The 14562-nt window shown below is 40.2% G+C and overlaps 1 protein-coding gene across 1 annotated transcript in view; it reads right to left on the bottom strand.

Annotated features, from left to right (window-relative positions):
- phip (PHIP subunit of CUL4-Ring ligase complex) overlaps positions 1-12155 on the bottom strand; it is a 34961-nt gene extending 22806 nt beyond the window's left edge. The window contains exons 1-14 of the mRNA XM_020603698.1: positions 12018-12155; positions 11846-11904; positions 11731-11760; positions 11521-11580; positions 8545-8695; positions 7685-7783; positions 7286-7446; positions 4279-4500; positions 3630-3730; positions 2751-2821; positions 2217-2317; positions 1853-1893; positions 1241-1339; positions 32-188 (exon numbers count right to left, since the gene is read on the bottom strand). Of these exons, the coding sequence (XP_020459354.1) occupies positions 32-188; positions 1241-1339; positions 1853-1893; positions 2217-2317; positions 2751-2821; positions 3630-3730; positions 4279-4500; positions 7286-7446; positions 7685-7783; positions 8545-8695; positions 11521-11580; positions 11731-11760; positions 11846-11904; positions 12018-12057 (1392 nt within the window). The 5' untranslated portion in view covers positions 12058-12155. The remainder of the gene's footprint in view (positions 1-31; positions 189-1240; positions 1340-1852; positions 1894-2216; positions 2318-2750; positions 2822-3629; positions 3731-4278; positions 4501-7285; positions 7447-7684; positions 7784-8544; positions 8696-11520; positions 11581-11730; positions 11761-11845; positions 11905-12017) is intronic.
- Between the last annotated feature and the right edge of the window lie 2407 nt (positions 12156-14562).

Genomic DNA, 14562 nt, shown 5'->3' with positions numbered 1-14562 from the left:
CTGTGTTAATGTGTGAATAATCACTACATACCATCAGGACATGGACGAGGTTTCCGGTGGTGGAGTTCCACACCTTCAGTGTCAGATTGTTGGCAGCTGTGATCACTGTGCTGTCATGGCGGTCCCATGCTACCATGGTAACCTTCAGCTTGGTCACCTTGTCTTCCAGCGGAGGAGGGTTGTACTTCCTGAAGGGATGATGGTTAGACTAATTAATGTCATCTTTGTTTAATTTACATCCAAACCTAACAAGTAAAAATAGAAATCTTACTATAAAATGGTTAAAATGGAATGAAATATGAGGAGCATCCTCTTTCTAAATGACTGTCCAAAGAGATGAATCTGTGCATTCCTGGTGATAAACTGAATCCATTATCCTCATTTTTTCTGTTGGCTAGCTCCTCATTACTGAGGAGCTAGCCAATCTGACAGCTAGACCATATCTTTCTACAGATTAAGATAATTATTCACAACCCCAGCTGTTACTGTTTACATGTATAAACTGTGGAAATCAGCACCACCAAAACATTTCAACACTGTCTTGTGTGATTTCCTGACTTAGATTTGTGCACTTTTCCAGACTTCCAGAGCAGCAGGAACACTGTTCAGACAGCAGTATCAGTTTATTTATATTCTGAAGGCTTAAGCCCATTTACATCTTCCCCAGTTTGTTGCGACTTTCTTTTTACTGTTAACCGTTAATAATATGCTTGAGGGCATTTATTAGAAAAACAAATTACAGATTTCTAAAGATAATCAGATTATTTTACAATCTGCCATTGATTGTGATAGCCATAGCAAATCTATATTCTGTCTGGGAGAAGTTGGGTAATCAGTCACTGTGTCCCATTTTATACTAGTGTGAATGTTCTAGGTTTTCTTTTCCTTAATTATTTATACACTGTACATTATGAAGCACCTCGTACAGCTCTGCATACATAAATGTACATGTAAATAATCAAAAGAAAATAATTTGCTGCTGATACAAAGGGATTCGGTCTCATCTAACTATTTATAATTAAATGTCTGAGTTCAAACAAAGCATATGGTAGCTTTCAGTAGGAATTCCTCCTATTCTAAACATTTGGGATTTTTGTATACAATATGATTGATTTTTTTTTTTTTTACATTTAGACTGACATGACATGACAGCCCGCAGGATCATCCCAGCCCACGGCTCTGAGCACTAAGCACAACAGCACTGGCTGAAAACCAGACTGACAGCCATACACACACATACCCGGGTAATTTGGTCTGCATGTCCAGCAGAATGCTCCTCCAGCCCTGAGGCTGCAGCTGCCAGATTCGTGCTGTACCATCCCTGCTGCCACTCACAAACCTACAACGCATACACATAGAAATTAGAACACATACACATGCAGCACCTAAGCTTTAAATTTAACACTTGCTTCTATTTCAGCAGTACAACAGTGGCTTTCATCTGCACACATCAGTATACACTAATTGCATGCAACCCCCCCCCTTCTCCATCTCTTCCACTCCCACCCCTTTGCACAGACAGTCTACCTCCTTCACTGCTGAGCTTACAGCGACCCAGGGGAGTTACATTTGAGCTTGTTTTTCTGCTAACTCCACACAGGCGCACAGAATTTTACACTCAGCAAGTGCATGATATGTTCAGCCGTATGTGTGTGAGAGGATGCGTATTAGAGCATGTATCAAATAGTAAGTAACGGTGCTGTTTCTGCTGACACCATCAAGTCGCATTACAACACCCTGAGGTTCCATTAAAATAAACAGCAACGCACACAGAAATTAACTACACCAACTATGTAGTTCACACACACACACACACACACACACACACACACACACACACACACAGACATACCTGTCACTGCAGTGTGAAAACTGGATGCTGTCAACTTTGTCCTAGGTGAGAAAATATAGGAAAACAGTCAAAACAAGTATTTCCTCTGCCCGCCCAACAATTCTATTATGTCTTACCAACAAATCAACAAAAAATTACGCCAAAATCAACTTACAAGCTTTTTCCAACACTTTCAACTGCATCTTCCAAATCTTCTTCAGCGGACAGAGGTTTCTCAGTTGTCATGGAGAATGAAAACAACTCTGGGCATCTCCATGACAACTGATTAAACTCCATCTTCTGAGGAAGACAATGAGATGCAACTGAAAGCTTCAGTAAAAAGCAAACAAGTGGACTTTGTGTTTCCAGCAGTTTGCTGACTCACTGTATGAGACTCAAGTTCCGAAATCTTCTCTGGCTGGCCTAAACCAAAGTAGTACACCCTGATGATGTGATCAGTGCTTCCTGTGGCCAGGAACATACCACCTAGACACATACAGAATGAGAATACTGCTTATTTGGCTATTGCACACAGGCATTCATTTGCAATTCCTTTAAAAATCCTTTCTTTAATCATTTCTGTATCCTCACAAAATCCATATATTCCAGTAATTTAATCTTTAAAATAACTACTCTAATATAAAAAAGTTAAATTACACTTGAACTGTGGTGAGCACAAATTTTTTGCAATTTTATGTGCAAACTTTCAAGCCATTTTATCAAATGTTGATAGTCAATTACATCTCAAAACAGAAATACATTATCAATAACTGTGAAGCGCACTTATTCCGTATTTCCTGACTAGGCCCACTTGAGTGTGGCTGTCTGCTGTGCTGGCTCTTCAGTTAATCTGCGATAATTGTGCACAGCCCTGCTTTCCCACTGGTGGTGTGTGAAAACCAAAGCAAGCTTTGTTCACCTGCGCTGAAGGAGGAGCAGATCATCTGGACGCCAGGTCTGGAGCGCTCTGTGAACTTACTGGGCCTCTGACTGAATACACAGACAAAATCAGAAACAGACAGTGACGCACACTGAATTAGCATTTACTGGTGTGTATGTTTTAAAAAGAGTACATCTTACAGGTGGGCAAGTTGGCTGAATTTAGATCCCTTTACACATTGTATTACTTGGCATGTTCAGTACATGCAGTACAAACAGTAAAAGTCATTGTATAAAGAACGTGTAGTTCAGTTTGAACTCCTCCCCTCTGGACGGCACTACAGGTCACTGTGTGCCAAGACAACCAGACACAAGGCCCCAGGCCATCACTCTGATTAACACTTAACCCCGACAGTATGACTGGTCAATAACCCTCAGTGCAATAATTGTAAATATTCTTTGTACATATAGATGCACCTAGACTGTGTGAACATACAGGTCTCTAAGTTCCTTATTTTTATTTTAACTTATTTCCTAATGCACATTCCTCTTGCTTGTTTGCATATTGCTTTCTTTCCTTTCTGTTCTCTCAGCCTTATACTGTTTACTTGCCCATTTCTGCCTTACATAAGGATATGTACGTACACATTGAGAGCTGCTGTACCAGAGTCAAATTCCTCGTGTGTTCAACACACCTGGTTAATAAAGCTGATTGTGATTCTGATAGTTTTTAATCAGTACTACCCAAAACAATGTGCTTCACATATAGTCAAGATAATAACTCCCCCAAAAGCTATGATAGAACTGTGACAAGGAAACAACATTTTTACTAAACTGTGTGACAAATATTTACTTTCAAAGGTTGGGAACAGCTCTTGTGCAGGTGACACTTTGTGAACTGTGTGTGTGTGTTTCTCACCCAAACTTGAGCGTGCGGGCATCCCATTGCCAGAAGCAGATGGTGCCGTCAGCTCCGGTGGAGGACAGGTAACGCTTGGACCCACTACAAAGAGGAGAAAACTGCAAACACAACAAATTAGAGGTTACAGCTGCATATTATGAACAATCAAATGATGTTCCTAATAGTATAGCAAAAATATTGGGTGATTAACCCACATCCACCACAGTGTAGGGGAGAGGTGCAAAACTAAAATCCAAGCTTAGAACACATAGTCACATGTACACACATCTATAACAGACAATTATACACATACTGTATATGAGTTAATATAGAGGCTAGCCAAACATTTCACTGTATAAATCCTACAAGTGTGTATTAATACACAGGTGAAATTAGCCCCCAACAACTGGATATCAGCCAGTCATGTCATCAATTGCCCCCAAGTTTTTGACGTTAATAAGTAAAACCTACAATCAAATGCAGTGGTCAACAGTTTGTCATAAACAAAATATTATTTTCATCTCCCACCATTCTACACAGAATACATCATATTTAGTGGCATAACATAAACCAACAAGCAAAATATACACAGAAACATCAACCAGGCTGCAACTTTAGTCTAACAAGGGATACTTAAACTGTCCCCCACCCCGACCAGTCCTGGTACCTGTAGTGATGTGATAGAGGCTGCATGTCCTTCCAGGACAGCCAAAGGGGCACAGGTCTGTAAGCACCACACTCTAATAGTCTTGTCACAGGAACCGGCAGCAATCATTGTGTTCTCATAGCTCACAGCCATGTCAGATATCTCGGCAGCATGGCCACGTAGTGTTGCCAGCAGACGCCCGTCATCTGTCCCCCAGATCTTCACAAGGCAATCGTCTGAGCCCTGGCAAAAAAAAGAGAACACCTTTAACAAGGCTATCAGACCTGACTGCAGACTAGCATTTCAGATTGTTTGAGAACCAGCGTGTCTGCTTCTGAGGCATGCCCCTAGTGAGACTGTCGGCAGACTGGCAAACTCGGATCACAAACAGAAGAGGGAATGAGAGACTACACGCAAAAACAGAAATCGATAATCTTACACTGGACAAAATGTAACAAGTCACTAGATTGTTAGTGCATTTACATGTATGCTAATAATTTGATTATGACCTGGGAAGAACAGGATTAAAACAGCAACGTCCATGTAATCACCTTTTACTAGATTATCTTAGGTTAAGGACAAAATAAAAGTAAGCATTGCCTAGATGACAAGCAGATTGCTGCGTTGGCATGAATATGTCTTAGACAGTTTAGTACATGCACCTGTAGGACGTAAAGCTGCATTTCAATACACAGACATCAGTTCAGCTGTCAGTGGTGAGAAACGTAATTAAATATATTAACTACATAAATCCAACATCAATACTTACACCACAGTAAGTACTGACAAATGTTGTTCTCTTATTTTGTAACGTTTCCTACTGGCCAAACTAAAGAATAGCTATACATTAAAATGATCCTTTAACAACTCATGTAAATTTGGGTAATTAGAGAAACCAGGCTCCTGCAACCATTTAAGTGTTTCCTCAAACTGCTACCTTTAGGCTATTTGGTTATTCACTTTGGGTTTGCATTGTGCAGGTAAGCAAATACTGAATGTACCAAACAAACCCACTGACTATGCAGACAATTCAGAGCTGCGACTTTTCACACCACTGTGAAATAGACTGACCTGCTCTCTGACCCTTGGTCACTCCAGCTAAAAAAATAACCAAAGATTATTCTCAAACTGCAGACAAACATTAATATGTACTGGGTGAGGCTTCACAAAAATCTCACAAGACATCCTATATGGACATCTAACGAAAAGGCCATTCTAGACAGAAAGCCTTTATAGTAGAATATTTATTAAGCATTAACAAACAATCCCTCTGTGCCTTGATTAGAATCTAAAATAATTTCTAAAATCAAAAACCCAACAGGTAACCTGTATCATGTTGCTAAAACTGGGTGTGATGCAATTACGTTTTTATTACAAGTAAAGCCTAGTTTGTGCAGTTTGTAATGGCTGGAAAGAAAAAGGAGAGACTTAAGAATGTCATAAGTTTACAAAGACTAACTGTCAGAATTTAACTTTCTATCCAAATCAGTCACTTGTAACAAGGCTCTGACAGGAATCCAGTTACTTAGTTAAAGAACATGTCAAATCATCCATACTTTGACATCTGCAAAACATTTTAAAAGTACGGCCATGTTAGCATCTGCATAGGTTTTGAATTAATCAAATGAATCACAAACACTTGCTCCATCACCAGTAGAACAGAGTCTGACTGGAGCTGTTACTTTGTGTGCCCTTATCAAAACAATCCCTTGGTGAGTTAGAAAAAGATCAAGGTTAAATTAAAGCTGTGGTACGACAGACAAAATCTGATAACCTAAAGGAGGCCCAGCCTTGAAATGCTGAAGTTTGGAAAAGCTAAAGACTTTGAACAACCTTTCCTTGTTGCTATATATTTGAAATTATGTTAGATATTGTCACAGGAATAAACAATCCATACCAGACAGTCTAATTTGTCCTTCCCAATAGCCATGATAATGAGCTCACAGCCATTTTTAAAGTCATATTGCACAAATCAATATGGCTGTTTGCCAGTCAATTGTTTAACCAAACCTATATGTACATGCTCACATGATCTCAGTGAATGTTTAGGTTAAACATATTAATCAGTTATCAATCAGTCTGCCTGCTACTGCAGCAAAGTCTGAGTAAAGAGACTGAAGAGATCCAAAAATAAAAAATATATAAATAAAAATGATCTTGTGATGAAAGGAGACAGAGAGAGAGACAAGCAGAGAGAAAAGAGAGGGAGGGAGAAAATGAGAGGACCAAGACTGAATTTTAATTCTGGCACTTAGCCAGCGCCTCAGAGGAAACATTTTCTCCAGTTATGATGAGAAATAGCAAGAAGAAGGGGGGAGAAGAGAGCAGAAAGAGAAAGGAACAAAGGAGGGGCAGCACAGAAGAGAAGGGGGGAGGAAAAAGAAAGCGAGAGAGAGAGACAGAGAGAGTCAATGTAACCCTCCCTCCTTCTCAGCAGCCAGCCATTTTTAGTGAAAGCTCAAAATGGTGAATAGCAGCAGGAAATGTTTGAGTCAAGGATCCTAACAGAAGGACGGCAACATTAAATCAACATCATCTCATTGTTCGTTCAATACTGAACACATTGCCCACGCTGTCTGTCTAACACAAGCATGTGGAAAAGGAAGTCAGCACAGCAGATGTACACAGGGGGCATCCAAAGGGCAAAGGTCAGCTTCTTCCTTTTGACATAAGGGAATCCCTTGTTCCCTTCTTCAAAACATGATCATTATCATAAAGTTGTGTGAATTTTCTCCCCTGCAGGCTGAATTCAGCTGTTGCTGTGACTCATTCAGTAAAAGCATCCCACAACAGTGAGGTAAACAGCAATTACCTCCAACCAGGACTGTTACAACAGGGAATGCAGATGCTTGGTCATCCTGGTAAGCAAAAGACAGCTTGTAACAATCAAACACACACACAGCATACAAACAAACACTCAGCCAACAATATCGCACAGCGCTGTCAATGGAGCCTCTTAACAAGCTCCTTAAACGTCATTACACACAGAGGTATCACACCATGACATGCACAGAAACCGAGGCCTTACCGTGAAGATGCGTCGTCCAGTCCTGTCAAAGGTGACGCAGTACACGGATGACAGGTGTCCAAGGATCCTCTTGTGCATCTTCATATGCTGGTAAACAGCAGTAGGCACCAACTGCCGCAGACGGTAGGAACCGTTCAGTCGACGGCCGTAGCTCGTCTCCACTGGACAGTAAGAAAAATAAAAAATGGGCAACAACTCTGTTTATTCCCTGCACAAAACTAGACCGTGGTCCTGAAACCATTCAATAATGTCAAACTCTAGAAGAGAAGACCCTGGAAAGCAATGATGCACTACAGTATAATAAATCAGACTCATAGATTTCAAAGCCCCAAACAAAGGGTAAAAATGGCTGAATGTTATCTTTTGTTTTGAAAAATGCAAGGCTATTTTTTTCTTTACCGATATTAGGTGGGCTTCCATAGATAACAGGTGGCTCCGGTGGTCGTCCACAGTGAAGAGCAGCCAGTGCCGAGCCTTTCCACACAACATGATTGCAACCTGGAAAAAGATGGAACACAAAAAAGATGCATAAAGACATGTGTGCACAGTGGTGGGAGAAGTACTCAGATCCCTTACTTAAGTAAAAGTACAAATTATTAGGATAAAAACATACTTTAAAAAACCAAAACTAAAAGTACTCATTATGCAGAATGGCCCACTTCACATTAATGTATATCATATTATTGAATTAGAATTGCTGATGCATTACTGTAGATGTGTAGATCACATTTAATGTTGCAGCTGGTAAAGGGGAAGATAGTTTTAACTAGCTTATATGCATTTAATTTGAATTACTGTCGGGTAGCTTGTGAATTTCCCACCAGAGACCAATAAAGTGATTATATGATTATACTGTAATTTTTGTATTAATTTGGTTCTGAAAAGTAACTAAAGTTAGAAAATAAATGTAGTGGAGTAAAAAGTACAATATTTGCTTCTAAAATGTAGTGAAGTCAAAGTATAAAGTAGCACAAAATGAAAATACTCAAGTACAGATACCTCAAAATTGTACTTAAGTACAGTACTTGAGGAAATGTACTTAGTGACTGTCCACCACTGCACGTGCACATAGAGCATATTATACAGCGATGATTATATGTGAGCCATCCTATATACATGCACACTTATATTTGCCTAAACACATGAAAGAATGTCTTTACATGAGGTTTGTTAGTCCACAGAAACCTGCACAGATCTACCACAGCTGTGTGTGTACATTAAAGTAACTGATGTGCACATGTGCTATACTTCCTGCTCACTCTTGCTGGTGCGGAGGAGATTCTGCCTGCCGGCCCCCAGCAGGCTGGTGAGTCCAGGCACGCTGGCAGGGACCTCCCTCTCCAGCAGCGGACAAATCCTGGAGCAGACCTGCAGCAGGTGGTCTGGGCTGATGTGCCGGTAGAGTTTCACCTGAACCCAAACACACACTTATCTCAGTCTGTATGCAAACTGGTAACCAATAAAACACCAGTCACAGGGGAGTACATTAAAAAAAGGGAAACTGAAAGAACTTTGTGCAAGGAGCACAGGTCTGCTAGCTCTGGAGTTTCTATTGGTCAAACTGCAGTGACCCTGACAGAAATGGCAAGGAAAGGAAAATCCCCCCTGTAGAGATTAATATGCTACCACAGTATTATACCAAATATAAAAATCTATCACACAACAGCAACAGCAAGAGTGGACTGTAGACAAAAAGCTTAATTTTCTGGTTTGAGTACATTTAGGTTCATGCTCTTAAGCACATAAACAACTATTTTAGTTCAGCAAAACAAGGAGAAGAAAAAAACTAACAATGTTACTATCCTAAATTCTGAAGGTTTGCCCAGTCCTTCAGAATTTCCATGGGAAATGTGCCCTTTTAAAAATTAAATCATCACCAACTGAAATAAACTGAGTCATGATAAGCAAGACAAGCACAAAATTAACTAATACATATTTTTGCCACAAAAAATATCAAACTGTAATAAAATGAAAACTTAAATTCAATTCTATTTATTTCAGTTTGTTGTTTTAGGGTTGTTGTTTTTTTTACATCAGTGAGGTACAACCGCGGGGGGTGGGGGGTGGGGCTAGGGCATGTAACATTAGCAACCCTGTGGTATAAACACAGTGTGTCTCTGATTCCACTGACACATAGGGACACTCCTGCATGGCCTACTTCGGAAGAAACACACGCCTCAGTGACTGGAACAGCAGCAGCGATACACAACAGAAAGAATAGGCAGCATGCTGGACTGTGTTTATTTCAGGATTATTTCAAAAGTGTTGATTTAGACCAGGCATGCAGTAATCAGCTTTGTTTCAGACACATCTCATTTAAATATCTGAACAGGGTCAAACAGGCCTGGAATTAAACAATTATTCCTCTCTCTCTCTCTCTCTCTCACACACACACACACACACACACACACACACACAGAATTAATGACCCCTTAATTGCTTCCAACATCCTTGCCGGTTCAGATACGTGATCAGTGTTTCTATGCACATATCAGCACACTAACCCCTCTCAGGTACACCAGAGACACACATATACACACCAATAGAGTGTAATAACAATTTGCTCCATTTTACTTGCTTCTGAAGGGTAATGGATAACACGCCCCCTGTCACAACAGCACCACCACAAAGCACATGGTCCTCCACACAGGACTGCAAGGCACCTTCTGTACCATGTAACTACAGCCTTACATCTCAAAACCCTCTTCAAACATCTATAAATATATTTCATCTCAAATATTAGTCTCTATCCATGGATTTGTAGTAATTACAATACACCACCAGGATGAAATGTGCTAATTATTAATGGCAAAAATGTGAAATTAATAAGGTGATATACATATATTTAAGGTTATAATAACAAAAGCATGTTATTTCATTAACTAATAGGCCCATATTTATAGGGGTATTCTACTACTGATTAATTATATACGTAAAATGAAAACAACCATGCATCTAATTAATCCGCCTTAATTAATAAGACACAATTAATACTGTTAATTACTACAATATCACTGAAGTCAGCGTTGATTCCTCCTTGCCTCCCAACCATCTTCTGTACCATCAACCTACAAACTGCTGATAAATCCAACCGTGATCCAGCTCCTGCCTTAAAAAGCTCTTTTTACCCCATTTGGTCTAATAATTAAAACCCGTCCGCAGTATTTTTAATAGAGGAAATTATGCACAATAGACAGGAGGCAGGCTGAACGAGTGGGTATGGGAGGAGGAGGAGGAACGGAGAGCCGAGTGAGCCAAGCAGGAAGAGAGAGAAAAACAGGCAGGCGGAAAAAGAGTAAATAATTTCTTAAACGTAAAGATTTGCATCCCGTTCGAGCCACACTTCATGCGACCTTCAATGTTCGTCGGTCTGCTTCTGTGGATACGCGAGGGAAAATCCACAAAAACTTAGGTCTTTGTACATTAAATAGGTCATAAGTTATTATTTTTGTATTAATGTTAAACTAAAACATAAAACAGCAAAAAAATTTGAAGAAACACGTCGAGCACAGTGGCTAAAAAATAAATATAGAAGCGAGGATTAATTCTCTCCACGCCCCCATGCGTAAACGGCGCTTTCAGGCGAGTCCTGTTTGTTTACATGACAATTAACGTCAATTAATAGCGCGATTAGAAGATATCAGCCGGACGTTACCTCGCATCTTCATACAAACTGATCTCCCTCTTCTTTTCTATCCGAGCTTGCACCACAATCCCCCAAAACTGCTCTCCAAAATGACTCCACAACAACCGGCCAGCAGCCTCCCCTCAAACGGGAGCTGTAACTCAAGCTTTACTGAACATAGTGTTTATATTCTCCTGAAAAAGTCCTCTTTTCTAACTCTTAACCCCCTGTGTGTCTTCAACCCATGCACACAAATTATGCTTCTTGCAGGACTAGAGCGCCTCCATCTCTCTCTAGTGGCGCAGGGAGTCCCTCCTCCGGATCCTGGCGCTCCTACACCACAACACTCATGACGTATCAACATTTCACACACATTTCACAACAACCATTAAAACCTTTAGGACATGCATGGTGCCAAAGTCGCACACAAGGGTGCACTGGGGGCTGGGACCTGACCCCTTGGTGCCCTAAAGCACCCCCAGCTTGCAGCCAGCTCCCCCTGCAAAGTCCTTTTCAGTTTTTTCTTTACCACCTGATTTAAAAATTGCGGGAAATTCAATTTTTATTTTGCTCTCTAAAAACTTTTTCCTCAGTTATAGAGCTCCCTTACCAAATTTTCGTACGTCCCGGGGTGCTCCTGCCCTGTCCAGTCCAGCCTTTTGGGTAACAGCTAAGGTGGAAAAATAGTGTCGAGTGTGGTCATCCAGTTTATAAATGTATCGAGTGATGTTTTAAAACAGTAAATGACATATCAGAGTAAAGGCAACATCACAAAGTACAGTGCAGAGTGAAGCATCTCTTCGTACTGCTGACTGCTTACCTCCTTCTCCTCCACCTCCCTTATCAGGGTCTGAAAATAGGATAAAAATACAAAATTATTCCCCATGACAATTTCGGACATATTATAAATTATCCTAAAATACAAAAACACCAACCTCGGCTGCTTTTTGACACGGTCCAGCTTCTAGAAATCGGGCTATTAGGAAGTACAGTTCTGGTATGGTTGGAGGGGAAGAACAGCACGGGAGCTGCGTTAGAAGAGGGCACCGAGGAAACTGGGGGGATATTAAAACAACCATGACATATTTTACGATCTCCTTTACTCACCAGAAGTCAAGTGCGCGATGTGTGTACTGTCTGAAGCCATTTTGGTGTTGTTTGCCCGGGCAGCGCCAGAGCCTGTGTGGCGGGTCTAGGTGGCTGCCCTGTAGCTGTCACTGTTTATCCACCAGGAAGAGGCTGCCTCCATTCAGCTCCGTTCTGACAAAGTCCCGGCTGCGTCGAGTATTCCTACGCCAAGCGACAATTAGTGCGCGCCGTGCTGTTTACTATACAAACACTGTCTTTCTCAGGCACAGCATCATCATCCAAGATATCCCTGAGTTTAATACACCTCGTAATGAATTTTAGTGGTGGTTGTTTGGTTGTGAAGAGACATTTGTTTAAATCCCCCTCCCCCTCAAAGGAAAAAAGCGCAAGCTCTCTGCGGAAGGTTATCAGTAGTGTGTTTTACGCACGCCACTGTAGAGGGGAGGTAGAAATGGCAGTTTGCTGTAGGAGAGGATACGCTGCTGTAGAATGGCTGTTACTACTTCGTAGCTCGATAACAGTTATCACGTTTTATCATCTACAATATTATAATTAAATACATTTAACTTAAAGGCGGGTTGATACAACGTAAACGCCGTTATATTTTCTGTATTTTTAGATGCGGATGTAAAATATGGCTCCTGTGCTTGAGGGGGATTTACATCCGAACTAATCGTTTTAGCTATAATTTATTGAATGATATAACCAGCATTGTGTGGTGTGTGTGTGTTCACGTTGGCCTCGCGTTTTACCCTGTCGTTATTGTGTAACAAAATGTCTAGGTAACACACCCACTCTCTCTCTCTGGGAGCTGTTTGGTGGGGAAGTCGTCCATTTCTCTTCTAGATACTGCCTGGCAGTAAAATGGGGGAAGGGTTAGAGAAGAAGGGGAATGCAGCTTAATGAATGAAACCTCGTGAGTTACAGGAATTTAAGGGCAATGAGACAGTCAGTCAAGATACATTATCAGGGAAGTTTATTAAGTAAATGGGCTATATGACAGCACACTTCCTCTGCAGTGCATTAGAGTGCTGTGAATAAAAAAGGAACAAAACGTGTTATTTTTGATTATCAAATCAAATGTTTGAGGGAGATAAACTTATTAAAAATAGTTTACCAATTTCAAGCACAAGTCCAGTCTCCTCTTCCTGACCTTATGAACTGTTTTTCTTATTTGAAGTAAGAAACAAATGTAAGCACAAGAAGTTACTGTAATTACTATTCTGCTTATTATTACAATTTTTTCACATTCTGTTAAGTAAAAACTATGGTCTGGCTCCCTATTCTCCCTATTGAGGGTAATACAGCAAACTAGGGGACCTATAGTCTAAAAGTATGTGTGTGACATAGTTATAAACAACCACAGTGTATTTGAAACACCTGACAAGGTACAGCCCTACCTTGAATTTTTATCACTTTTTCCTGTTTTATTTGTTTTGTTATACAATAATTTCAAAAAATGCAGGCACTGGTATAAATACCAAGCGTCTAGTGCATGTCTCCCTGGCAAAGGCATCAGGAAACAGACCAGTTTGGGGTCTGAACAGATGACTGACTAATTCTCAGCCTCTGTTATTTATTAAAATCTATTTTGGTTAAAAAGAAGAAAAAAAAACCCTCATCTTTAATGCAATTTTTCAAATGATAGTTTTTCTCCCTTTGAACTGCATGCACACACACTCAATACACACTTACTGTTCTGTTGATTTAAATTCTACTTTTTGTAAGTGCAGGAAGCTTTGAATAATCAAATAAATATTCAACATCTTATGTACATGTAGCCATATAATGAGTAGGGTCAGACAGGCTGGAGTCCACACATTTTTCACAAATCCTATGCAGTGTTCATGTGTGAAAGTCATTTTTGTTTTTGTTTTTTGTTATTGTTAAATGCTTTACTTAGTAGATATGGATACATTCTGGCAGTGTTAAGAATATACTTTACCTAACAGGCCTGTTGTAAGTACCTAGCTACTACATCACCTACCATTTATTCTGTAAAAAGTGTTAGATAGATGGGAATACTCTTTACTCTGGACAAAAGTGGAAGGGATATTCTATTTGTATAAATGAGAGTGTGGCAATTAGTTTAGTGGTGCCATGAGCTAATTTTATGTAATGCTGAATCTGTGACTCCATGGACTTGGGTTGTGGTGTTGTTACAAATACAGTTGACCAATAAACACCTTTTATTATAGACATGCTCCAGCCCCCTGTGACCCTACTCAGGAATAATAGGGTCACTTTCAGAGTGAAAGTTCACCTTCTTTATTGCAGCGGTTAGTACACCTTCAGATGTGTGAAACCCCTACTTTACCCTGCAATCTCTACAGGCTTTATGACTCAGGGAAAACACTGTGGCATGGATTAAGGCCAAGTTTAAATTTTTAGACCTGGTCAGTCGCTTCCATTTGCTCTTTCATCCTGCAGTTGTTACTGTGCTGACTGACATGGCCACAAGGAGGCAACTTCATTTTGCACTTTTCATCTGATATTGGGTCACAGATATGTTAAAGGTTATCTATAATGAGCAGAAATGCATTTTCTCTTCCTGTAGCATAAA

Source organism: Monopterus albus, unplaced genomic scaffold (genome assembly GCF_001952655.1).
Source record: "Monopterus albus unplaced genomic scaffold, M_albus_1.0 scaffold62.1, whole genome shotgun sequence".
Lineage (NCBI taxonomy): Eukaryota > Metazoa > Chordata > Actinopteri > Synbranchiformes > Synbranchidae > Monopterus > Monopterus albus.
This window is presented reverse-complemented; position numbering and strand designations above follow the sequence as displayed.